This window comes from Bos indicus x Bos taurus, chromosome 3, assembly GCF_003369695.1.
Source record: "Bos indicus x Bos taurus breed Angus x Brahman F1 hybrid chromosome 3, Bos_hybrid_MaternalHap_v2.0, whole genome shotgun sequence".
NCBI classification, from domain to species: Eukaryota; Metazoa; Chordata; class Mammalia; order Artiodactyla; family Bovidae; genus Bos; species Bos indicus x Bos taurus.
In genome coordinates, this window is record NC_040078.1 from 108,100,954 (window position 1) to 108,128,138 (window position 27,185).

The following is a 27,185-nucleotide window of genomic DNA, read 5'->3' on the forward strand; positions in this document are numbered from 1 at the left end:
CGAACGTGACTGAAGCGACTTAGCACTCACGCAGCACTGCTGATAGACAATTAGGTTAACCTGTTTCCACATATCAAAACGAGAGGAAGGGAAGGAGAAAGAAAAGAAGAAAGTTAAAAAACCCCGTGATCATCCCCATTTTACTGAGGGAAAAACGTTGTCACAGGTCACACTGAGCTGGAGACTCAAGTTCGGTTCTTCAGCTCCCATCCGTGCTCCTCAGCTACTCAGTCCAGGTCCCTACCCGCCCGGCCGCACAGCTAGGGAAGTCCCCGCCGGCCAGGTCAGGTTCCTTAACGCCAGACTGGTGGATTTCTGTGTGCCCCCTAGCTGCTAAGTTGCTGCTAAGTCACTTCAGTCGTGTCCGACTCTGTGCGACCGCATAGACGGCAGCCCACCAGGCTCCGTCGTCCCTGGGATTCTCCAGGCAAGAAAGGGTGCCCCCTAGAGGCACCTGCAAATCGTTCGGTATCGCGCCACACACCTCCGGCCAACAGGGGGCACTGCAGCAGTCTCCATAGCACGGACTGGGTCTCTAGCGGTGCTCACTTTTCCTCGAGTCCCCGAGGAACTTCCGGCAACCGCGGCGCTTTGGTGCCGCCGGACTCGTAACTTGCGGACGCGGGCGCGCAAGGCGGCTGGGGTTGTTTCCGGTCGTGTTGGTGGTCTGTCTTGAGTTGGGGCAGCAGTGACTGCGGCGGCGGGGGAGAAGGAAGAGGGAAGATGGAAACCATTCTGGAGCAGCAGCGGCGCTATCATGAGGAGAAGGAACGGCTTATGGATGTCATGGCCAAAGAGATGCTCACTAAGAAGTCCACGGTGAGTGGGCCTGGGCAGGGTCTACCGTAAGGCCGGGCCCCCTGCCCGGATTTAACCTCAGAGCTTTTTTCAGCCCTCAGACCAGCCCCGCCCCGAGCCCTTCGAGGGTATTCCCTCCCCGAGCTCAGGCATAGGTAGCCTTTCCCCGGGGCCCAGCGCCCAGAGGCCTCTGCTTGGGCCACTAAGACCCGAGCGGGTAAGCTCCGCCCTCGGGCGGCCTTCCCAACTCCAGAATTCCGACTAACAGCGTATATGTTACGTTTGCCTTTCTTCAGCTCCGGGACCAGATCAATTCTGACCACCGCACACGGGCCATGCAAGATGTGAGTGTCCCGCTGTCCGCTTCTCTTTGGGCGCGATGGACTGGAAGAGGAGGGAGTGGGTGCGGGGACAAAGGTAGCCTATTGGCCAGTCGAGGGGTTTGTATGCCTGCCGAATGTACGCGCGCTGTCAACCTAAGGATGTTTAACCACCCTTACTCCCTTCTCCGAATGGAGAACTCTTACTCATTTTTAATTACTAGAGAAGATCTCCTTTATAGCATCCTGTATCTCGTGGATGTGCGAAGAGTAGTTATGAGGTGTCAGTGCCTCGGGCTGAGAATGTACTCTCCTCCTCCCCCATAGAAAAGAATAAAAGACCCTAATCAGAGTTTCTGATTTAGGGTAGATAAATATTACAAGCCCCTAATCCCTTATCTAGATTCCCAAATCCAAAGTACTCTGAAAACAAAAGATTTTTTAATTTGTTTTGGAAATTATTTGGTGGCAAAAATCTGACTTGATCTGATCAGATGAGAGGTTTTTTATGGTCTTTATCCCATTTAATAAATAACATAACTTTAATTGCAGAACTAATTAATGTGTTTTCCAGATCCCACTAGGGATATTTTATTTCATGTAGTACCTTCCTGAACTTAAAAATTCCACATTCTGAAGCAAATCCGGTCCCAAAAGTTTTGGAGAATGGGCTATGTACTTGTGCCATTCTAAGTTTGAATCCAGAGGAAGCTGTGTGGTGTTTGACTTAGCCTGAGCATTCCTTAGTCAAGCCTTTTGAAATAGTGAAAGTCAATTTGGACTACCCTTTTATCTTTGAGAGTCTTTGATGGGAACTGCTGTTTTCCAAAGGGTGACTCTTACATGGCTCTCTTTTACAATACTTCTATTGTTGTTTAGGTGTTAAGTCGTGTCCGACTCTTGCAACCCAATGAACTGTAGCTTATTAGGCTCCTCTGTCCATGGGATTTCCCAGTCAAGAATGCTAGAGTGGATTACCTTTTCCTTCTCCCGACCCAGGGATCCAACCCACGTCTTGTGCAGTGGCAGGCAGATTCTTTACCACTGACCCATCAGGGAAGCCCATGACTCTTCTAGGGAAAGTTAAATATGGGAACTCTGCCACCCCTCAAAACACATTTCTTAGGTAATCTTCAGAGTGACCTGTTTTAAAAATAAGCCAGGAGCCAGTGTTGTCTGTTAAGGAAGCATAAGAACTTTTAACACCACATCTCTTGAAGTTTTCCTGACATTTGACTAGAGAGCCCTTGTTGGTTGCTTGGGTCTCAGTTGTACGGACGGATTGCTTCATTCTGATGGATTTGTGTTTGCCTTCCAGAGGTACATGGAAGTCAGTGGGAATCTGAGGGATTTGTATGACGACAAGGATGGGTAAGTGACAGTCTCATTCAGTCCAGCAATTACTGCTTTTGAGGGGCCATGGTTAAAGGACTGACTTTGTGCTCTGTGTTTTCTGGATTTTTTTCTGAAATTGCAGGTTACGAAAAGAGGAGCTCAATGCCATTTCAGGACCCAATGAGTTTGCTGAATTCTATAATAGACTCAAACAAATAAAGGAATTCCACCGGAAGCACCCAAATGAGGTATGACCTTGCAAAGTTTTTTCTCCAGACCTGTCCAAAGAGTATACAAAGGACATGTGTTAGGAAAATGGAGATTGCCATTCAGATGTCCTTTCAAAAGGGAACTTACCAGTTAGCTATAAGCAGCGTAGTTAGGTGACATCCTGCAACTCCAAGTTCTTTCAGAATTTCCCTCAGCTTTAAGCTAAAGCCATTCTCTTCTTGGGCTTCCCAGGTGGCTCTCACGGTAAAGAAGCTGCCTGCTAATTCCCTGGTGGCTCAGTGGTAAAGACTCTGCCTGCACTGCAGGAGCTGCAGGTTCAATCCTTGGGTCAGGAAGATTCCCTGGAGGAGGACATGTGAACCCACTCCAGTATTCTTGCCTGGGAAATCCCATGGACAGAGGAACTTGGCGGGCTACAGTCCATGGGTCGTAAAGAGTCGGACACGACTGAAACGACAGAGCACACGTACTCTTGGGCAGCCCCTAACCAGTGACTGAACACAGTAAGGTGGGGTGGGGGTATCACAGCCTGGTTATTTCTGCCCAGTGTGAGACTTCTAGTGAGATTTTGCATCATGGTCTAGGCTTTCCCTGCTCTATCCTTCCATCCTGCTCGCTCTCTCCTTTTTTTTTTGGTGGCCACACCTCATAGTTCATGGGATCTTAGTTCCCCGAACAAGAATCAGAACTGTGTCGCCTGCATTGGAAGCATGGAGTCTTAACCACTGGACCACCAGGGAAGTCCTTTCCTTTTTATCTTTCATGGGTAATCTACTGGCCAATAAACCACTTGTGTTCCAATCTTGAAATATGCTGCCTGGAGGAACCGCCTAACACGGAGAAGCTTTACTCACGTCCATTGATGATTACCCCTTCATGATTCAGCCCAGAGACCAAGTCTTTCATGAAAATTGCTTCCTAGTCTATCTCACTCCTAGTTAATCCCAATTAATCCTTCCTTCCTTTATGATCTTGTCATGTTCTCTGACAATGAATGTCTGCCCCACTGTACTGTAAAATTATAAGGAGCAGGGATTACATCTCAGTTGTTGAGAACTCATTAAACATCTTGCACAACTGACCAAAGGAATTCCAGGGGAAAGGGGAAGTGAGGCATGGCTGTAGAAGTGGAGAGATGGGTCAGTAATTGCACTGAGCGTTTATGACTCTGTAACTGAAAAGTTGTTTTTTCCCTTGATAGAAATAAGGAAGAAAGAGCCCATTTGCACTGGAAGTAGATTTTCAGGTGATGATATACCTAGGTAGACGTGCCCTATGAGAGTTGAAGTTCGTGATTGGGGCTTGAGAATTAGCACGTGGACTTGATGGTTGAAGCCTTGAATCATAGAGTTCTGGGAGGGAGAGAGAGTGTGAAGGGAGACTGTCAGCTTCTGGGTGCCCTGGGGCACTCACGGAAAGGGGGCCTGGGAAACCTCCAGTACAGGTCAGTTGGCAGCTCCAAGTCATGTCTTATGGGAGCTCAGCAAATGAGCTTCAGAAAGGAAGTGAGTGGTATCCGCTGTTCCTGATTGGTAACTGCCAGGATTGTCGCTCAGTAGAAGTGGTGGGAGTGGAAATCTGGGAAATCTGGTCACAGGGAGTACTCGTAAATAATGGGGAAACTGTAGTGTGTAGTGTTTTAACATGCATTTGAAAGACTGGCAGGAAAAAGGAGAGGAGAAGCAGGAGGAAGATAGGAAGTTGTCCATATGTAAAGGAATGGGTAGAAAAATAAGAGACTGAAAATACTAGGCAGGAGAGGCTACTTAGTGGAGGTACATAAAGGTCTCCTCACTCTCTTTGGAAGGTAGAGTATTCAGTCTTTTGCTAACCAAGAGAGAAGACGTGAGTACCATTTTGGTGTGTAACCTAATCCCAGCTCTGGTGGAAAAGTGATGCAGAATAAATGGTTAAATTTATTCCAGGATATACTAAGGGGGAAAAAAATAAATCCAATTATGTGAGAAGCAAAGTAATAATCTTGTCATTTGCCTGTATTATGGTTGCACAAATACATATATATAAACTCACAGAGCAGTGGTTTCCAAATCTTGCTGTGCATTTGAATCTGAGGGTCTTTAAAAAGTGCTGATACCTCCCCCCACTTCTCATTTAATTGGTGTCAAGTATGTCAGGGCTTTTAGCGCTCTCTCTCAGGAGAAGGCAATAGCAAGCCACTCCAGTACCCTTGGCCTAGAAAATCCCGTGGATGGAGGAGCCTGGTAGGCTGCAGTCCTACGAGTTGGACACGACTGAGCAACTTCACTTTCATTCGTTGGAGAAGGAAATGGCAACCCACTCCAATATTCTTGCCTGGAGAATGCCAGGGACGGGGGAGCCTGGTGGGCTGCACAGAATCGGACACGACTGAAGTGACTTAGCAGCAACAGCAGGTGATTCTAATGTGCAGCAAAATTTGAGAATGGCTGACATTAAAAATTTTTTTAAATAGTCTGTAGACAGTGGTTATCTATTTGCAGTACAGTTTTTTTTTTTTGGTGGAGGCAGGTTGGTGCCCAGGGGGTGGGAGTGCTCTTCAAGACATGTGGGATCTTAGTTCCCTGATCAGGGATCGAACTCATGCCCCATGCATTGTAAGTGCAGAATCTTAAACACTGGAGCACCAGAGAACTCCCTTGCGGGAGAATTATTAAAGGGGGTACCTTGATTTTTTTTTTCCATTCTGTCTTTTTATGTTATTTGAATTTTTGTGAATGTTATTTTAGCAAATTTTAGTTAAACAATGGCAGAAAGCAAAGGAAAAGGCAAGGTAATTGGAAAACAGAAGTAAACTCCTAATGAAAAATCCAAGCCAAGTAAAGCATTAGAAATCCAACTTTCTATATAGCTCATTCTGTGATATTGCAACTTTTATGTTGAAAAATCCACCTGAGCTTTTCTCTCTTTTCTCATCAGATCTGTGTTCCAATGTCAGTGGAATTTGAGGAACTCCTAAAGGCGCGAGAGAATCCAAGTGAAGAAGCACAAAGTAAGTAGGGTTTAATGCTTCTCTCCAGCACCAACAGAAGTACAGGTAAATAACAGACCTCAGATTTGCCCTCAGATCCCTGGAAAATGGCCCCACAGAAATGTATAGCGGTGTTCTCCTACTGATACTCTAACAAAGAGTTAGACTAAAGTCTGGACTAGATTGTCATCCTAAACTGGCGCTGGGCACAATGTTCATTTTGTGCTCATCCAACTTAAATGCATTGGCTGAGTCCTGTTTCACTCTGTGAGCACAGAGAGGGTATTTGGGTAAAGGGCTGCATTATGAAGCTGTGCAGTCCTCTTGAAAGGCCAGGTCCAAGAAAGTGGTCTTTAGTACCTGAATCACTGATACCTCTGATTGCTTCAGATTTGGTGGAGTTCACAGATGAAGAGGGATACGGTCGTTACCTGGATCTTCATGACTGTTACCTCAAATACATTAACCTGAAGGCCTCTGAGGTAAGACCCAGGATAGGGGAGGGTGGCTCTGATTCTCAGGGTGAGTCAGGACACTGGGCTGGGGCTACTAGACATGAAACAGAGTGTCTTCCTTCTGTTCTGGAACTGTTACGTAAATATTAAAATGGTGATGTGCTTTCTTGGAAGGAAACCATTTTCAAAGTGAAAATAGGGTTTCTACAGTGAATGAATAAGTCTGGTTTACTTACTAGTAAATTTTGTTTTATTATTACAACAAGCCTATTTTGCTTTTGTAAAAATAAATTTTTAAAACTTCCAAATACACATGCAGCATCTGTGTTAGGTACATATAGTAGTAGGTACATAAAGATACAAAAACATAATCTCTTCCAGGAATGACTATTTAATATCTTTAAAAAGATACCTAAAAATAACTTACCGTAAGAGATGAGATTTAATTGACAGCCTCAGGAAAGTTGCAAGGAAGTATGTGATGAATTCCTCTTGGAGTTGTAAGGACATGTCCCAAAGTTGTCTCAGCTGTAGAAGCTCCATGAGTCCAGTCCTGCTGCCTCTGTCTTGTTCTCATGTGTATCCATGCACTGGGTCCAAAGATATTCAATAAGTGGTTGAATGAGGGAAAAAACGACACCTTCCAGGACCTTATTTAAGAGGCAGTGGGTGTCAGTCTTTGAACAAGTGCCTGGTATGTAGTAATGTTGAATAGATGTTTCTTTTAGCCTATGGTTTATTGACTTGATCTGTATTTTTACAGGCTAATTATGTGTCTCATATTCTACTCAGTCCAGTGGAATTAACACCCAGTTAATGTAGGAATTAAATGGTAGAAGAAAAAAAAGGCTTAAGTGAGTTGGGCTTTGTTAACTTTGTTAGGCTCAATTTTGATCTCATTTATTGGAGATTATGTTGTAACTTGGTGCAAACACCTAACTGAATCTCTTGTCATTTCTTTTCTCTTTTCAGAAGCTGGATTATATCACTTACCTGTCCATCTTTGACCAGTTGTTTGACATTCCTAAAGAAAGGAAGAATGCCGAGTACAAGAGGTAGGCATTATTAGCTTCCAGGCCTCTACTGAATGTGACTAGAAGATTATTTTAATGAGAAGATTTGAGGGCCGTTTTGAGTTTTGTTTCATGAAAGGCATACATGAATGACTTCCAAGATACGTTTTTAAAATCATAATACTTTGGGACTTCCTTGGCTGTAGAGTGGATAAGAATCCGCTTGCCAATGCAGGGGACACAGGTTTGATCCTTGGTCCTGGAAGATTCCACATGCCATGGAGCAGCCCCTGTACCACAAGTATCGAGCCCCTCCTCTACTAGTGAGTCTGGGCGCCCTGGAGCCCGCACACCACAGCTGTTGAGTCTGCGTGCTGCACCTGCTGAAGCGTATGTGCTTAGAGCTTATGCTTTGCAACAAGAGAAGCCACCACAGTGAGAACCTGTGCACTGCAGCGAACAGTAGCCCCACTTGCTGTAGCCAGAGAGAGCCCTCGCAGCAGTGAAGACCCAGTGTAGCCAAAAAATAAAAGATTAATTAGTTAAAAAATAAAATCATAATACTTTGGCTCTGGAAGAATATGTGTCTGTGGGCACATCTGTGATCTTAGGCCCATACTCTTCTTAATTTTGTGTCACTGTAGAAGGAAGTCTCCCACCCTGGTGCCTCTGCTTTGGAGTTGAGCAGAGTGGGGAAAAATGAAACTTTCTCAGAGGTGCCTGGGTCTGATGTATAGATGTTACGCTTTGTTTGTGTTGTTGTGCCCTAGTTAGTAATCTGCCTTCCTCTATTTTCTCATTTTCTTTTTACCTGCAATCTTTCTTATTTGTGAGTTAAGACTGTAGTATTTGGAATTGTATCTTAAGGATGAAAGAAGATAGGAAAGGTCAAAATCAAGATGACATATTAGAAGAAAGCCAATTGTAAGCTCATTTTTATTCCTTTAAAAGACTAGTATCACTGGAGTTATAAGTATATTTTATAGGGCATAACAGTATATCAGAAATAGAAACCTTGCTGTCTCTATATTACTTATTCCTTTGTAGATATCTGGAGATGCTGCTTGAATACCTTCAGGATTACACAGATAGAGTGAAGCCTCTCCAAGATCAGAATGAACTTTTTGGGAAAATTCAGAATGAGTTTGAGAAGAAGTGGGAGAATGGTACTTTTCCTGGATGGCCGGTGAGCTTCAGTGGGGGTTTGGGTGGAGGACATTCCAGGGAAGTAAACTATTTTACTTTAATCTTAAGCCTCTGCTTTAGGCTTTCAGGTGCTGGTCCCTTGGGATCAGTTGTAGCCAGGGGGTGTTCTCTGCCAACTGTGCTGAGTTTTCTCTGTGTACTTTGGAAAGAGATTTGGCAGGGCCCACTTGGCATTGGCTGGGCCCAGCATTTTCACCAACCATATCATTACTGCTCTGTGGTTCCTACTGACCAGAGGCTGATGTGATTATGTGCTAGAAATCTTTATTATATATTTTCATTCCTGGGGACAAACAGGAATTTTTTCTGAAATCTCTGGGAGAATTGGACCATCTAGTTTTAGTTGGTGTTTGTTTTTTTTTTTTTTTTTTTTCTTTTTGCTCTGCTCTTATAGGCATTTGATTCTCATTCATACATGTTTATAAGGGGCTACCCAGCGCCTGGTACACGCACACCTCGTCTTACAGCACTTTGCTTTCTTGCACTTCTCAGATGGTGCATTTATTTTTTTAACAAATGCAGCAACTCCCTGCATTAGGCAAGTCTATTATTGCCACTTTTTGTTTTGTTATGGTGGTCTTTGATTTTTATTACTACCAACACTCAGATGGTGGTTAGCATTTTTTCACAATAAAGTTTTTTAACTAAGACATGTGTGTTGTCTTGCTGCTGCTCCTGCTAAGTCGCTTCGTGTCCAACTCTGCGACCCCATAGATGGCAGCCCACCAGGCTCCCCCGTCCCTGGGATTCTCCAGGCAATAACTCTGGAGTGGGTTGCCATTTCCTTCTCCAATGCATGAAAGTGAAGTCGCTCAGTCGTGTCCGACTCTCAGCGACCCCATGGACTGCAGCCTACCAGGCTCCTCCGTCCATGGGATTTTCCAGGCAACAGTACTGGAGTGGGGCGGCATCGCCTTCTCCGTGATAGACTACAGTATAGTGTAAACATAACTTTGGTATGCACTGGGAAACCAGGAAGAATCACGGGACTGGCTTCATTGCGATAATTGTTCTACTGCAGTGGTCTGGACCCGAACCTGTAACGTCTCCAAGGTACGCCTGTAATTTGGATGGCTCCCTTGCCTTTGTTCTAATCCTGGGTCTTAATAAACATCACATTGTTTTTCCAGAAAGAGACAAGCAGTGCCCTGACCCATGCTGGAGCCCATCTGGACCTCTCTGCATTCTCCTCCTGGGAGGTATGTTTTCTTTAGCCTGTGCTGGTCTTGCCTGTTCACGCCTCAGAGGGGTCACTTGATCTCCTAATGCTATAGACTTATTATGGTAAGACACCAATCCTCGAGATAAGCATCTACGAAGAATGTAGAAAGATGAAAAGAAAAAAAAAGCTTGTCCGGTTTCTTTGAACACTGTTAACTAAAAATTAGCCATCTTAAGCTGTAGTGGAGGTAGTGGAACACAGCCAGTATGGTTATGTATGAACTTAAGCACGGAGTCGGTCCTTTGGAGAGTTGGAGCATCCTGCTAGGAGACTGGCTATGGAACGCGTGGTCTTGCCACTGTTTCAGGAACACCCACACACCAGCCTGCAAACCGAAGTTTGAGCCTTTGTTGTTTCTCCAAGTCTATTTGTATAAAAGTGTAACTTGTTTCTTTCATGTAGGAGTTGGCCTCCCTGGGTCTGGACAGATTGAAATCTGCACTCCTAGCTTTAGGCCTGAAGTGTGGCGGGTAAGAGACTGATTTTTCTGTCAGAAGTGTCTCGTTTACTTTGAGTTTCACAATCTTCTAAGTGGCTTCAGTTCCATTCTTTCTCTCCACACTGCAAAGAGAAGCAAGCCTAGATGGTAAAGTAATCCTGAAATCCTTTGCCCCTGTGTCTCCTTAGGACCCTAGAAGAGCGAGCCCAGAGGCTATTCAGCACCAAAGGAAAGTCCCTCGAGTCACTTGACACCTCCCTGTTTGCCAAAAATCCCAAGACAAAGGGCACCAAGCGGTGAGTGGGGGGGAGGGGGGGCACCTCTGCTTACATTTTAAGCTTTTTATTCCCGTGCAGAGTTCGTACCACATCACAAATTTTAAAGCCCATTCTATTACCGCTGTTGATCCATCCAGCTCCAGTCTGCTCTTTTTCTCTGCTAATGGCAGACAGTTCTCTCGTTGTTCTTATAAACCAAGGACAGTCTGTACTCAGGTGTCTGAGAGTGGGGGACATCTCTAAAGTTGAAACTGTGCCCCAGGTATCTTTTGTTACTTCTGTAGATTATAGAGCATAAGTTGGTTCAAAAATGTTCATCTAAGTGCATTTTTGCTAATAACAATTGAATCTGTACCTGAGCCACATGCTTGTACAGGGTATTTATTTTATATGTGGTTTTGCTAATTCTCAAAACAACCTTGAAAAATATTTGTTATCCTCATCTTTGACAGATAAGGACTTAGAAAAGTTATACCTGTTATCTCACAGTTACTAAGTAGCAAGGTCAGGATTTGGGCCCAAGTCTGCCTGTTCCAGAGCTTGCCCTTCTGTACCACATTTCCTTTGTATAGGAAATTGATAGGAACTTAAATACCTGGATATGTCTTTCACTCTCTAGAATGAGGTCAAAGAGGAAGCTTCTATGCATTCTAAGAAATGATCTCAGGGGAATTGCCTGGCAGTCCAGTGGTTTAGACCCTTCACTTCCACTAGGCGTGGGTTTGATCCTTGCTTGGGAAATTAAGATCCTGCCAGCCACATAGCATGGCCAAAAATGTTTTTTAAATAAAAAATAAATAAATATCAGCAAGTCCTGAGCTGAACAGAACATTTGCTTTCACAACATGGTATTTCTCTTGTGCTTGTAATTTTAAATGCACCTCTGGAATAAATATTCCCAGATATAGAGAACATGGCATTGGGTGAAAGAACCCTTGAGTGATAGTTTGTTTTTTATTTCCAGAGACACTGAGAGGAACAAAGACATTGCTTTCCTTGAAGCCCAGATATACGAATATGTAGAGATTCTTGGGGTAAGTGACTCTGCTGAGGGCTGTAAATGCTCCAAGTTGTGGAAGTAAGAGAGCTATGAACTTGTAGGATATTTTTTAGGATTGCAAGAAAAAAAAAGTATATATCAAACTACTTCAGCAGAAAATTGTGTTCTCCCAGGGTACTTAGCCCTTCACTGAGGTCCTGTTCTGTTGTTAGGGGTCTGTTGTTAGGTGACGTTCCTAAGTTTGCCCAATCCCCTGAGGCTAGGTGGGAGAGTAGACTCCACCACCCCCCCCTCGCCCCACTCAGTGTAGAATCCAGATTCTTTCCCTGAGCTCCAGAATATAGCCAGGGGTGACCCAGAAAGCAAACACTCAAAAGGCAAATAAGATATGACTAGAGTCATATGTTGGCTCCCTGTTTTACACCTGCTTTGGATAAAAGGAGATTAGCCAGACATTGGATACATGGGATACTTACACTCTCCACAGGGAACTAGGACTGTGCGATTGTGGGCAGCAGTCTGAGTTGCCAGTCCCTGAAGACGACTGAGGCTAATCTTTGCCCCTGACATAAGGTGTGCCCACAACAGCAGCTCTTCATGAATGACTTACTCTGAAAAGGTGTAACTTACATGTTCACAGGGTTGTGCAGAGCTTGTTAGGTTTGGAGGTTAGTGGTACAGAACTGGCCGTGAGCTGCTCCTTGAGTATTCTTTCAAGAAGAAGCTGAAGGGGGTTACAGGTACAAAAAGGCCTACCTGACCAAGATGCTTATCTTAGAGAAAGTGGGGGGAGGAGCAGGAGAAAATGATTCTCTTTCAGGGAGGAGAAGGTGGAAGATGATCAGTGTCTCTGGGAGTCCTGCAGAGGACCAGCCTTTCTGAGTGTCTGTGTAGTTTTCAACTGCTCTCAGAGCCTTTTCCTTTACAGATACGCACATGGTGCTTTGAGTGAGTAGGTGGCTCTGGTTCAGATAGCTGGTCCGCATGTCTTTGTCTCTTGCCCTTGTGTGATGACCACGCATTAATAACTCATAAAACTAGAGTCATTGTTGGATCCCGCTGTTACAACTCCTTTGGATAAAAGGGATTAGCCAGACACTGGCTACATGGGATACTTATACTCTCCACATTGAACTAGGACTGTGCCAGCGTGGGCCCTTGGACTGCAAGGAGGTCCAGCCAGTCCATCCTAAAGGAGATCAGCCCTGGGTGTTCAGTGGAAGGACTGATGCTGAAGCTGAAACTCCAATACTTTGGCCACTTGATGCGAAGAGCTGACTCATTTGAAAAGACCCTGATGCTGGAAGGGATTGGGGGCAGGAGGAGAAGGGGACAACAGAGGATGAGATGGTTAGATGGCATCATCGACTCGATGGACATGGGTTTGGGTGGACTCCGGGAGTTGGTGATGGACAGGGGGGTGTGGCGTGCTGCAGTTCATGGGGTCGCAAAGAGTCGGGGATGACTGAGTGACTGAACTGGACTGAGTGTGGGCAGCGGACTGAGTTGCCCGTCCTTTGAAGCCGAATGCGAGGCTCATCTGTGCCCCTAACATAAGGTGTGCCCACAACTCCTACCTTTGAGAGCATTCTGCTTTCCCTGCCAGGAGGTGGCACTGTTCTCCTTGGAATTCCAGCCAAAATGAGTTCCAAAAGTTGATCTTGTTATGAATTGGTATTATTTTTACCATAACTTCACCATTTACTGACACCTGTTGGTTTCCAGATATTATGCTAAATCTTTGAGTACAGTCGTGAATGTGACATAGCCTCTTACCCTTGAAAAGCCCAGTTTGTGACTGAGGGCTACAGATAACTGCCGTATAATGTGATGTTTACTGTAATACTTTGAGATTGGGTGTTCTAAGTAGAAAGAGGGAGATTAAGATGATCCAGGTAATATTACTGGTAAATGAAGGTAAAATTACTGTGAAAGGAAATAATGAGAAAACAAACCATTGTCCTTGGGTATGTCTAGTGAGGGATGGTGTAGTCAGAGAAAAATTTGGTAAGTTATTGTATGTTGGGAGGTTGGACCTTGTCCTTTAAGTAGCAGAAAGCAAATTAAAGTTTTTTTAAGCAAAGTGTGCCACGAGATTGGTTTTCTCCAGCAGATAAATCTGGGGATAACATGGAAGCTAGACTGGACTGAGGACAGACTCGGGGCAAGTTAGAACATTGTCACCTTGGTGAGGGTGGTAACAGTGGGAAAGAGAAAGGAAGACTGGTTCAGGGAACGGTTTAGGGACAGAAGAGAAAAGACTTCTATTGTTCTGCGATGGTCTGTGGCCTCAGATGAGTGACCTCGGCAAGTGCTAGGTTTAACTTTTTCCTTTTTTTTTTTCTTTGAATTTTTCCTTTAAGATCAGGAAAGGTCTGCTGAAGAGGAATACTATTTGAAAGCAAGACTTTCCTTTTGCTCTGCAAGAAAGGAAACTTGATCCTTAAAAGTGAAGGATCAACAAGGGTTATAGGAAAATAAAAAATTTCCTTTCTTGTTCTGCACTTTCTCTCACCTCCCTTTTCATTCATGACCCTGACATAGGAACAGCGACATCTCACTCATGAGAACGTGCAACGCAAGCAGGCAAGAACTGGAGAAGAGCGGGAAGAGGAAGAGGAAGAGCAGATCAGTGAGAGTGAAAGTGAAGATGAAGAGAATGAGATCATTTACAACCCCAAAAACCTGCCCCTGGGCTGGGACGGCAAAGTAAGTCCCCCCTGCCACCTTTCCCCCTTCTCTCATTTTGGCAGCAGATACAGACACTGGTCTAATACTGTTTTTTTTTGGTCTGATTTCTTTTAGCCTATTCCTTACTGGTTGTATAAGCTTCATGGCCTAAATATCAACTATAACTGTGAGATTTGTGGAAACTATACCTACCGAGGTCCTAAGGCCTTCCAGAGGCACTTTGCTGTAAGAGATTCGGCGCTTCTCCTGGACGTGGAAGCTTGAAACATGAGTCTTTTAGAGAAGAGGATAGGAGCAGCCTGAGAGGATCCCTAGCGTCCAGAGCAAAAGAGAATCAGAGAAGGAGTGGACATAAAGTCCAGCATGGGGCATTTGGCTTCTGGCAGCAGTGCCAGCCTTGGGTAGCACCTGAGACAGTTTCTGGAGGCATTCCACTATTTGAACCTTGTTTCCATTTTCTCTTGCTTGCTCTTTCTCTCTGCCTTTCTGACTCCTTGGGCATTTCTCTTTCCTGTTGCTAGTACTCAATACCAAAGAAAGGGCTGACCGCCTCCTTCTTTGGGTCTTAAATGGGCCTTTGCCTCTTGAAAAAAAAAAAAGAGGATGACATTTATCAAGCTATTCTTGAGAGAAGGCATTATCTGGGTGGTACTCCAGTAAGTGAATTCACCCTTGTTTTGTTTCTGCCTTCAGTCCTCAGTACTTGGAGAGAAATTTTACAGAATAGAAGACATGCTAGATGTAGCCAAGAATGGAGAATGTATGTGAATTCCTCTTTCTCTTCCTCAGATGTGCATATTACTGATTCTGGGGTCTTTTCTGCCAAACTCCAGTAGTCTCTAAGTCTTTCTCAGTACCACCTCCAGTGAATTGGAATTGGCATCCAGGGCCCATGCCATCTGCCATCCCTGAGCCATACTGTCATTGCATCGGCATCCCTCCCTGGTCTCTTTCGTATCCTTGCTTGTACCTGATGAACAGTCTTCTCCTTTACTTCTAAAGATTACACTGACTTGCCATCAGTAATGCTTATACATGCTGGTGGTGGGGGTTGCATAGGAGGTAAGTGATGAGTTAGAGTTGTGGTCTTGACACAGATTTTGTGTAGATCTAGGTTTTATAAACCTGCCCAGTGAGGCAAACATACAGTGCTGCTTTGAAGTAACTGCCTCTTGTCAGTCATAGCCAGCTGTCTACAGACAGGCACCTCAAAAGGAATGCTGCCTTTAGGATTAGGGAAGGCTTTGAGTAGGATTGGGGTTAGTGCTGTATGTCCAGTCAGTCCTATTTCACGCTGTCCTCTTGCTTCTCTTCTCCCAGGAGTGGCGCCATGCTCACGGCATGAGGTGTTTGGGCATCCCAAATACTGCCCACTTTGCTAATGTGACACAGATTGAAGACGCGGTCTCCTGTAAGTAATCATTTATTGTTCCCGAGGCCAGAGCTACAGTTCACTGTCCAGTACTGTCGTGTGTCCAGGCCTAAGGGCAGCAGGTTGTGGGTACATACAGACTACTACAGTCCTATATTTATTGCTTGTTCAGGGGATGGATTAGCCAGGAGTACTGATTCTTTCCCCGTTGAGAAGAGCTCTGTGCTGAGTATGAAACTGCTTTTAACTGGGGTCTGTGAACTCCCGGGTATGCAAGATTTTGAGTGAATGAGTGTATGTGTATTTTCTGAATTGATTTTACTGTGTTAAGAACTGCAGATACAAAGGAAGAAATAGAAGTGATCTTGGTAAGCTTATTTCTGAGATGACAGGGCAGATACACAGCAACAGGTCAGCAAAATACCTCTCAGAGAAAAAACCAGGCTCAACGTGTGTCCAGGAATGTGTTGTTGAAGCTCCCAGGAACCTCAGGCTTCCTGGCTACCTGGCCATGATAGATTTTTCCATCTTCCTCACAGTTTTATTTCTTTTTTTGGTCATGTTTTCACTGTCAGTGGGTTAGAATGTTAGGAAAAGAAGTTTACCACTCCACTTTGCTAAGCTTCAGGCACTGCCTCTTAGCATATCACACTACTCTGCTGCCTGGTCAGCTAACTGATTTGGCTTCCACCTCTGGGGTTCAAATCCTCTATGGTAAAGCCAAGTAGAAGTGACCTTCTAAAGAGTTCCCCAATCCCTGACTTAACCCGTGAGTTCCAGGGACTCTTCCATTGAGTTTCTTGAGTGTGGTAAACTTTGGGGACTCCTTTTTGCTGTTTTGTCTCTGTGCATTTACAAGTCAGGATCATACAGTTCCTCTGATCAGAATTAAAATATATCAGATTATCCACTTAGCCTCTTTTCATTTTTGCCCTTCACTCAGGAAATTAAAATAGTAATGAAATTTCATAGAATCATAATACTGCATTTTGAATGCTGTCACATTTTTAGATTTGTTTTCTAGCTACATATAGCTAATAAGTAGATAATGATTAGGCCGGGCAGGAGGGGTCATATTTTCTTAAATATGTCCTGCAAATTGCCCGAATTGATTTATTACTTGATACATTGAAATTGTAATGTAATGTAATACCTTACATTATTTTAGGCTTACAGTCAGGTTCACCTGCAAAAACATGTTTTAATTAATTTTATTCCATGTATTTATTTTTCCTAAGCATTACCCCTAAATCTTAAATGTTAAATAGAAGCAGGCAATAAGTCTTCCTTGCCTGAATGCTGTTTTTAAAGACCATGTGATGCAGCCTCACTAATTTGAAGGTTGGCTTACGATTTTATTATCACATTCCACGAAAGAAAAGTGACAGCATTTTTACTACTTTTGATCAGGCTTGGATAAAACAGCATTTCTGAATTATTTCATTCTGAGTAGTATTTTTTTTTTTAATGTAGTTATTTATCCTGTTAGAATTCTGTTTAGAAGTTTTGTTTTTACATTCATAAATAAAAGATGTGCTTTTTGCGTTGCTTTCAGACATTTGTCAGATTTAGGATTCAAAACCATATTTATGTCGTAAAGTCAATCTGATTACATGCTACATTCTCTTCTGTCATTTGAAACTTTAGATGGAGATCACTTCCTCATAGAAAGGGACTACTCTGAGAAGACTCTCTAGTTATAGCCCATATGATTCCTTGATTTAGTATGACAAAGTAGAAAAGTCAGTATTTTTATTCTGCATTTTACTATTTCCTTTTTCCTATTAATACTTTCTTTGATCTTGTTACTTTGTTTAAAACTTACTTTCTTTGGAGATACTTTGATATCGTATTAGTTTCAGATGTATAACAGTGATTCAAAATTTTATAGATTGTGCTCCATTTAAAGCTATAAAATAGTAGGAAATTCCCTAGCAGTCCAGTGGCTGGGGCTCCCTGCTTTCACTGCAAAAGGGCCCAGATTTGGCCGCTGGTCTGGGAACTAAGATCCTCCAGGTCACTCAGGGGGAAAAAAAAAAACTTATAAAATTGGCGATATTCCTTGTACTGTACAACATATCCTTGTAGCTTATTTATTTTATACATTGCAGTTTGTACCTCTTAATCCCCTGTCCTTATCTTGCCACTCCCATCGCCCCCGCCCTGGCCTTTCCCACTGGTGACCACAAGTTCTCTATATCTGTGAATCTGTTTCTGTTTTGTTATATTCATTTGTTGGTTTTATTTTTTAGGTTCCACATATAAGGGATAATACATAGTATTTGTCTTTTTCTGCCTCACTTATTTCACTAAGCATAATGCCCTCTGGGTCCATCATGCTGTTGCATATAGCACAATTTCATTCTTTTTTATGGCTGAGTAACATTCCATTGTGTGTGTGTGTGCATGTATATCTAGCTGTCTGTATATACCACATCTTCTTTTGGGCTTCCTTGGTAGCACAGATGGTAAAGAATCTGCCTGCAATGCAGGAGACCTGGCTTCGATGTCTGGGTCAGGAAGATCCCTTGGAGAAGGTAATGGCAACCCACTCCAGTATTCTTGCCTGGAGAAGTCCATGGACAGAGAAGCCTGGCAGCTACAGTCCATAGGGTCTCAAAGAGTTGCACACGACTGAGCAACTAACACACACACACTACATCTCCTTTATTCATTTGTTGATGGACATTAAGGTTGCTTCCCTGTCTTGACTATTGTAAAGAATGCTGCTATGAATGTTGGGAGTACATGTATCTGTTCAAATTAGTGTTTTTGTTTTCTTCTGTCATATACCCAGGAGTGGATTGCTGGATCATATGGTAGTTCTGTTTTTAGTTTTTTGAGGAACCTCCATACTATCCTCCATAGTGGCTGCACCAGTTTACACTCCCACTAACAGTGTAAGGGAATCGTTTTTCTACATTCTCCTCAGTATTTGTTATCTGTGGTGTTTTTGATGACAGCTATTCTGACAGGTGTGAGGTGACACCTCTTTGTGGTTTTGATTTGCATTTCTCTGACAGTTGGTGATATTGAGCATTGTTTCATGTGCCTGTTAGCCATCTGTATGTCGTCTTTGGAAAAATTCCTATTCCAATTGTCTGCCCATTTTTTAACCAGGTTGCTTTTTTGTTTTTTTCTATTAAGCTGTATGAGTTGTTTACGTATTTTGAATAGTAACCCTTTATCAGTCATATGATTTATAAATATTTTCTCCTATTCAGTAGTTTTCATACTTAATGTCTCTTTGTTTTGAATTCTGGTATGGACATGTTGATTCCAGTTGTAATTAAACTTCGTGTCTTGCATTTCTGCCAGTTTTGTGTTATTTGAGCCACATAAAACTCAGTATTACATTGTAACCTTATTGATCACTCCCATTAGCGTTTTGAAATTCCTGTTATCTGATAGCTTGTTTGTTCTACTGTAATAGACCATTTCCCCAGTTATCAAATATTAGCAGCAAATGTGGGCTCTTTTTTTTACCCTAGTTGTCAATATTCATCCTTGTATACAGATGAGCTCTTTACACTCAGTGTATTAACTGATCTAATATTTAACTCCTTGTTTTCTTGTTAGATTTCTCATTTTCTTGTTAGATTTCTCACAAAGATTATATAGTAAATTTGAATCTATTCCTTTCATACAGGAACATTAGAAATGTTTCTAACATTTCTAACTTTAATGTTTCATCTAACAGTTTATTTCTACTACAAATTTCTATTATCTGTTATTAGTATGTGTCATTCTGTTGAGTTATTTATAGGAGGTGATTATATTGATGATCTGAAACAGTAAATTCTATACATCTTACTCATAATGATTCAGTAGACTGTTTAATCTTATATCAATATTCTTATCACCTTGTTTACAAAAAGTGGTTTTTCTGCTTTCAGAATCCCATTATCTCCTTTTTTCTCTTTGACTTAAAATATTATATAATTTTCATGCATACAATGTAGTGACTCAAAATTTTTAAAGATTATACTCCATTTATAGTTACTTTAAAATATTGGCTCAATTCCCTGTGTTGTGTCCTTGTAGCTTACTCATTTTATACACAGTAGCTTTCACCCCCATTATGTCTTGTCATGTTGTTTTTACCCAAGGACTTTGTTGATGGATTCCCTTAAGTTCTTTATGTTTTCGTCTGGTCTTCTTCAAGGGTGAAGTTGGTTCAAAACCACATTCCTAACAGTGCAGACTCTGGAGGATCTAGGGTCCCGATCGTAGCTCCGCCACTTACTTCCTGGCTAGGGGACACAGGGCAAGTTATGTCTTTTAGTGTCTTGGTTTCCTTTATCTATCAAATTTGGGAGTTAATAGTATATCTACATCAGAGAGTTGTCTCAAATGAGATAATATATATATTAAATGAAATAATATAGGTAAAGTGCTACAGCATGCCTGACCACAATGTAGAATGTATCAGTGAGAAAGCATAAGCTGCCATCATCGTCAGCTTCACTTGTGGGCTCCTCTACAGAGTCCAAGGCGTGAGATCCGGAGTCACCTTTATCTTTCATTTGGAATTTAATCTTCCTGTTGCTAGCTGCCATATACCAGATGCTTGGTATATGCGAGGCAAATGGGAGATTTTTACACTCATTTAATCTTCAGAGCAATCAGTGAGGTAGAAGATCACCCCCACTTTCAGAAGAGGAAAAATGAGGTCAGTCTTTAGGTCATGTACCATAAGAAAAGAAAGCCAGGGGTCAGTCACATGTCTTTTCTACCAGTCTTTTCTCTTCCCATAATCCTATACTGCCTTATTTTAAATTACCCCCGTAATTTTTTTTTGAGTTGATCAATAAGGATGTTTCATAAAGAAACTTTATAAATTTTCTCTTTAGTGATACAAACTTTTAGAAAAGAAAAAAATTTTTTCCAGAATATTATTGGCAGGTTCATGATTCAAAATGTTATCCATATTGTTTTCAGTATTTATCTCCTTGTTCAGATGTCTAGGTTTATCAGTTTCTCTCATATTATTATTGCCACATCTTTGATACAGTGTATCGTTTTCACCCATAATGACCTCCCTTGACACTTGTAGGTGATTTGCGTAGCATTTATAGTTTCACTTCTATCTCAATATCACTTTGTCTTTTCATCACCTCCCCTCCCCTTTCTTTCCCCAGGGACTATTCCTCCTCTTTAAGTATCTGGGGTTAACTCTCTGGCTTCCTTTCAGACTTTTTAGTAACAGATAGGTAGTTACAGATGTCTTGACTCCTGCAGGATCCTGACAGACTTTCATCTCAGGTATCTCACTACTAATAGGCATCCATTAATTATTTTTTAATTAAATTTATTTTTAATTGAAGGATAATTGCTTTATGATATTGTATTGGTTTCTGCCACACATGAACATGAATCAGCTACAGTTATAATCAATTCATTATTAAATTGAAGTTAATTCTATTATTCTGTAGAGTATGTGCAATTTTTCTTCATTTCCCATTGGTAGAATAATTATTTTTTATTAAACCTGGATTTCGTGTGTGGTTTTTGGATTTGGGGTTTTTTTTTAAAGCATCCAAACTAGACATCTTAAGGATTTGGGGCTATGAGGAAGAAAGCCCCTGAAAACCTAACTCCGTGTCCTTCCATCCTGAGGAAGAAGGTGCTTTTCCACCTGTGCTTCCGTCTGTGCGTATGCCTTCTCCGCTTTCTCGTGTCTTCTCTTTAAGCCTTAGCTCACAGCGAAAGTAACTCCAGCCCTTGCCCTGTATGACCTTTTTCAGTGTTCAGAGCCTGCCTTCATGTAGTTCAATCTCTCAGTGTCCCAGTTTCTAATATCAGGGAAGGATGGTAGCAAGGTGCAGCTGGGTCAGGTTCCATCTGTTGTGCAGTCAGCTGTCACTTCAGTAACTGGCAGCAAAAGTAGCTCCTTGTTAGACCAGGATTGCTCCTTCCAGAGCACCTGGAAAGATGTGTGCCCTAGTGGGAGTGGGCAGGAGCAAGCCACTGGCACAGCTGTCAGACTGGCTTTCCTTGTCTTTGTTTTAGATCATTCTGTTGAAGTTTTTCTTTGGCATTTTTAGCACGAGGGATTCAGTACTGTTATTTAAGTTACAGTAGTTTTTTATTTTTTCAACTTAAATGAAGGATTTGATGTATGAATTCATTATTTTAATCATTCCATTGTTCCAGACTTACATATCATAAGTTGAACAAAAGACAGCTAAGAAAGAGCCCTATGGAACTTCTCACAAGATATTTCTCATTTAGGAGGTTGGTCACAATTGACCAAAATTCACTAGGTATAAGTCTACTAACCCTAATAAACTAATAGCATCAGGTTCAGATAGTATCATTTTGTTTATGACAGTATCATGAGAGATACATTTTCATGGATTCTCGGGACATTGCCTGTGAGAGCAATCGCTTTTCTAAAACCAAGATATCCTGTGTCTATAGCTTTTATCGTATTGGCTATTCCATCAAAAATAGGAAATTCGGGGACTTCCTTGGTGATCCAGTGGCTTAGAATCCGTGTTCCCAATGCAGGGGGCTCAGGTTCAATCCCTGGTCAGGGAACTACATCCCACATGCTGCAACTGACCTCACACTGTAGTGAAGGTCGGAGACCCTGTGTGGCACAACTAAGACCCGATGCCAAATGAATATGTTTTTAAGAAGATTTCAGCACTTACATATTGTCTCATCTGCTATTAATATTGCTTCACCCATCTTAGACCTCAGCTTTCTCTATAGGATATTTCTTCTAATCTTGTCATGTTTGGAGATGGTTCTCCGTGATGAGAAATATGAAAGCTTATAAGAATCAAGTAGCTGTTCCTTTTCACTGTCATCTCACCGTCATAGCAGCGACCTGTCCCATCTGTTGCACATAGCCCTTTGTTCTAAGGGTGCGCCTTCCAGACACCATGCTTACAAGTTTAAGTTGTTCTTTCCTAGTTTTGTATCTGTCCTGTCTTTGCACATGTCTGATCCCTTCCTCTGGAGCTACGGTAGTGTCTGTAGATGTCTTTCCCTTTCCGTGCTCATTAGAATTGAACTGTCAGAATTATTCTTCTAATGTCTTCAGTGTTTATTGAGCTATCTTATCTTTCAAACTCTTTGGCCATGATATTTCATTGTTTTTTTTTCTCTGAATTTTTTGAAATACACGCATCAGACCTCAAGTAGTTGTATTTGACAATGTCTAGTGTTCTCTTGGGCCTTCCCTGATACCTCAACTGGTAAAGAATACGCCTGCAATGCAGGAAACCCTGGTTCGATTCGTGGGTTGGCAAGATTCCTCAGGAGAAAGGATAGGCTACCCACTCAAGTAGTTTGCCTGGTAGCTCAGATGCTAAAGAATCCACCTGCAATGTGAGAGACCTGGGTTTGATCCCTGGGTTGGAAACATTTCCCTGGAGGAGGGCATGGCAACCCACCCCATTATTCTTGCCTGGAAAATCCCCATGGATAGAGGAGCCTGGTGGGCTATAGTCCATGGGGTCTCAGAGTCAGACATGACTGAGTGACTAAGCATAGCATTCTCTTTCTCTTCTATTATGAACTTTAAAACAGTAAGGTCACTTTTTCCAATAATTCCTATATTTTGTACCATACTAACTTTTCCTTTGAGAGTCAGTTCAGTTCAGTCACTCAGTTGTGTCCGACTCTCTGCGACCCCATGAACTGCAGCACGCCAGGCCTCCCTGTCCATCACCAACTCCCGGAGTTCACTCAAACTCATGTCCATCGAGTCGGTGGTGCTATCCAGCCATCTCATCCTCTGTCGTCCCCTTCTCGTCCTTTCCCCAATCCCTCCCAGCATCAGGGTCTTTTCCACTGAGTCAACTCTTCACATGAGGTGGCCAAAGTACTGGAGTTTCAGCTTCAGCATCAGTCCTTCCAATGAACACCCAGGACTGATCTCCTTTAGGATGGACTGGTTGGATCTCCTTGCAGTCCAAGGGACTCTCAAGAGTCTTCACCAACACTACAGTTCAAAAGCATCAGTTCTTCGGCACTCAGCTTGCTTCACAGTCCAACTCTCACATCCATACATGACTGGAAAAACCATAGCCTTGACCTTTGTTGTCAAGACGGACCTTTGCTGGCAAAGTAATGTCTCTGCTTTTTAATATGCTATCTAGGTTGGTCATAACTTTCCTTTTAAGGAGTAAGCATCTTTTAATTTCATGGCTGCATTCACCATGTGGAGTGATTTTGGAGCCCAAAAAAATAAAGTCTGACACTGTTTCCACTGTTTCCCCATCTATTTCCCATGAAGTGATGGGACCAGATACCATGATTTTCGTTTTCTGAATGTTGAGCTTTAAGCCAACTTTTTCACTCTCCACTTTCACTTTCATCAAGAGGCTTTTTAGTTCCTCTTCACTTGCTGCCGTAAGGGTGGTGTCATCTGCATATTTGAGGTTATTGATATTTCTCCCGGCAATCTTGATTCCAGCTTGTGCTTCTTCCAGCCCAGCATTTCTCATGATGTACTCTGCATAGAAGTTAAATAAGCAGGGTGACAATATACAGCCTTGACGTACTCCTTTTCCTATTTGGAACCAGTCCATTGTTCCATGTCCAGTTCTAACTGTTGCTTCCTGACCTGCATATAGGTTTCTCAAGAGGCAGATCAGGTGGTCTGGTATTCCCATCTCTTTCAGAATTTTCCACAGTTTATTGTGATCCACACAGTCAAAGGCTTTGGCATAGTCAATAAAGCAGAAATAGATGTTTTTCTGGAACTCTCTTCCTTTTTTGATGATCCAGCGGATGTTGGCAATTTGATCTCTGGTTCCCCTGGCTTTTCTAAAACCAGCTTGAACATCTGGAAGTTTGCGGTTCACATACTGTTGAAGCCTGGCTTGGAGAATTTTGAGCATTACTTTACTAATGTGTGAAATGAGTGCAGTTGTGCGGTAGTTTGAGCATTCTTTGGCATTGCCTTTCTTTGGGATTGGAATGAAAACTGACCTTTTCCAGCCCTGTGGCCACTGCTGAGGTTTCCAAATTTGCTGGCATATTGAGTGGAGCACTTTCACAGCATCATCTTTCAGGATTTGAAAGAGCTCAACTGGAATTCCATCACCTCCACTAGCTTTGTTCATAGTGATGCTTTCTAAGGCCCACTTGACTTCACATTCCAGGATGTCTGGCTCTAGGTGAGTGATCACACCATCGTGATTATCTGGGTCGTGAAGATCTTTTTTGTACAGTTCTTCTGTGTATTCTTGCCACCTCTTCTTAATATCTTCTGCTTCTGTTAGGTCCATACCATTTCGGTCCTTTATCAAGCCCATTTTTGCATGAAATGTTCCCTTGGTATCTCTAGTTTTCTTGAAGAGATCTCTAGTCCTTCCCATTCTGTTGTTTTCCTCTATTTCTTTGCATTGATCGCTGAGGAAGGCTTTCTTATTTGTTCTTGTTATTCTTTGGAACTCTGCATTTAGATACTTATATCTTTCCTTTTTTCCTTTGCTTTTCTCTTCTCTCCTTTTCACAGCTATTTGTAAGGCCCCCCTAGACAGCCATTTTGCTTTTTTGCATTTCTTTTCCATGGGGATGGTCTTGTTCCCTGTCTCCTGTACAATGTCATGAACCTCCGTCCATAGTTCATCAGGCACTCTATCTATCAGATCTAGTCCCTTAAATCTATTTCTCACTTCCACTGTATAATCATAAGTGATTTGATTTAGGTCATACCTGAATGGTCTAGTGGTTTTCCCTACTTTCTTCAATTTAAGTCTGAATTTGGCAATACGGAGTTCATGATCTGAGCCACAGTCAGCTCCCTGTCTTGTTTTTCCTGACTGTATAGAGCTTCTCCATCTTTGGCTGCAAAGAATATAATCAATCTGATTTCGGTGTTGACCATCTGATGTCCATGTGTAGAGTCTTCTCTTGTGTTGTTGGAAGAGGGTGTTTGCTATGACCAGTGCGTTCTCTTGGCCAAACTCTATTAGCCTTTGCCCTGTTTCATTTGTATTCCAAGGCCAAATGTGCCTGTTACTCCAGGTGTTTCTTGACTTCCTACTTTTGCATTCCAGTCCCCTATAATGAAAGGACATCTTTTTGGGGTGTTAGTTTTAAAAGGTCTTGTAGGTCTTCATATAACCGTTCAACTTCAGCTTCTATTTCCTTTGAGAGTATCAGTTCTCAATTCTAAGAGGTGTTTGGTTATATATGATCCAACTTTTTATTTTGCAACAAAGCAAACATTATGGTAAATTTTGCTATGAAAGGGGTTTGTCCACAGGCAGTCCAGAACCAAAATTCCCATTTGGGGCAGGCAGATGTCTTTAGGACAGGCACTCAGGGGGATCCTAATGAGGGATATGTTATAACACCCAGTACCCAATGGATACTCAGTGGAATCTGATTGCTGATCATTTCTTGTCCGGCAGTGTGGGCCAAGCTGAAACTGCAGAAGGCATCGGAACGATGGCAGCCTGACACTGAGGTGAGTGCTTATGTAGCATCAGGTGTAACGTCAAGCCACAGAGTCCCTCACGGTGCAGAAGGGAGTGAGAGACGGCCCCTGGTTCACTGTAGCAGAAAGTGTAGGGTGACAATATCTCTAATCAGCTCTTGACTTGAAAAGCCTAGTTTATTTGTGATATTACATGTGTCAGACTTCAAATCTGTGTCTTAACGACAGGTTATATTCTCCCATTGAAATTTTGAAGTGGCAAGCAGAAGTACCCTGTGTCTTGTCCTGCCCTTGGGATTCATAAGCTAAGAGGCTGAAAATCTGTGTCGTATGTTAGATCTCCTTTGAGGAGAGCATCTGATGAGCTTGCTCATGGGGTGGGGAGGCGTCTTGTTGGTCTTGGGATGGTCATCCCTAACAGAGGATTTCAGAGATGAGGAGTGGTGTGTATGTGAGATATGGTAGCTGCTTCCTCTTAGGTCAGTGGTGTTCAGTGTTCCTTTAGCAGCAAAGCCCTTTTCAAGCTGTAACATAGAACTCCAATACATAGAAAAAGCAGAACTCCTCTGAATGTGGAGAAGCTCAGTCCTCTTGGCCTTTATCTCCTGTAGTGTCCTCTCAGGTAGAAACCTAGAGTTCTTGGGGCCCATTTGAAAACCATGTCTGAAGTGAGCCTTTCTGAGCCGGAGTTCCTCATCTTAAACACAGAAAGTGGTTTGAATACACAATTTTCTCAGATATCCCCAAGGATCAGTCATAATTGGTATCTTTCTAGATATCTAATGGATGCTGTGGGCAGTAGAGCAGAACCCCAGTTGAGAAAGGCTGTTTTAGATGAATGGCATGGAATCAGGCCAGGGCGAGCTCAGGTACCCAGAGGCTGGTCTAAATATTTCTCCCAGCAGTTGTACTTAATGGAGTCCTTCTTCCCTTTTAGGAAGAATATGAAGACTCCAGTGGGAATGTTGTAAATAAGAAGACATACGAGGATCTGAAAAGACAAGGACTGCTCTAGTGTTCGGGGATGTGTCTCAGCCGTGGGCCTTGCCCAGGCTTCCCTAAGATCTGCTTTTTCTATTTCTCCCAATCAAATGCTCCTAAAGACTCTTTGCTACTTAGTCTTATGGACTAGCATGCATCTTGTAGAAACAAGGCATGCTGGCAGATTGCAGCGGTGAGATGTGTTTTATCTTTGTTTTATATTAAAGAAGATTCCGTTGGAAAATAAAACCAGCCCTCGTTCTGAGTGTGTCTTCTTGTGAAGCCAAGAATCATGAACTAATTCAGTCCTCTAGTTCATAACACCTCCTTCTTTCTCACAGACTTGAGAAGCAACTAAATTAATGAGCACCTATTATTTTACGTATATTATGCTAGGTGATTCTGACCTGACCTTGTTCCCCACCCCTGTTTGCTGCCGCCTCTCCAAATGAAAATCACCCCCAGGAAAGC

At 42.6% G+C, this 27,185-nt stretch overlaps 1 protein-coding gene across 1 annotated transcript; it reads left to right on the forward strand.

Annotated features, from left to right (window-relative positions):
- Nucleotides 1-575: 575 nt before the first annotated feature.
- Nucleotides 576-26,979, forward strand: SF3A3 (splicing factor 3a subunit 3). The gene is made up of 17 exons (XM_027537771.1): nucleotides 576-819; nucleotides 1,095-1,142; nucleotides 2,437-2,489; nucleotides 2,596-2,701; nucleotides 5,601-5,673; nucleotides 6,043-6,134; nucleotides 7,080-7,162; nucleotides 8,168-8,306; nucleotides 9,457-9,525; nucleotides 9,951-10,018; nucleotides 10,176-10,283; nucleotides 11,230-11,299; nucleotides 13,810-13,974; nucleotides 14,071-14,181; nucleotides 15,277-15,367; nucleotides 25,708-25,763; nucleotides 26,671-26,979. Exons 1-17 carry the CDS (start codon nucleotides 724-726, stop codon nucleotides 26,746-26,748), a joined length of 1,506 nt encoding a protein of 501 aa, XP_027393572.1. The 5' UTR covers nucleotides 576-723; the 3' UTR covers nucleotides 26,749-26,979.
- Nucleotides 26,980-27,185: the final 206 nt, after the last annotated feature.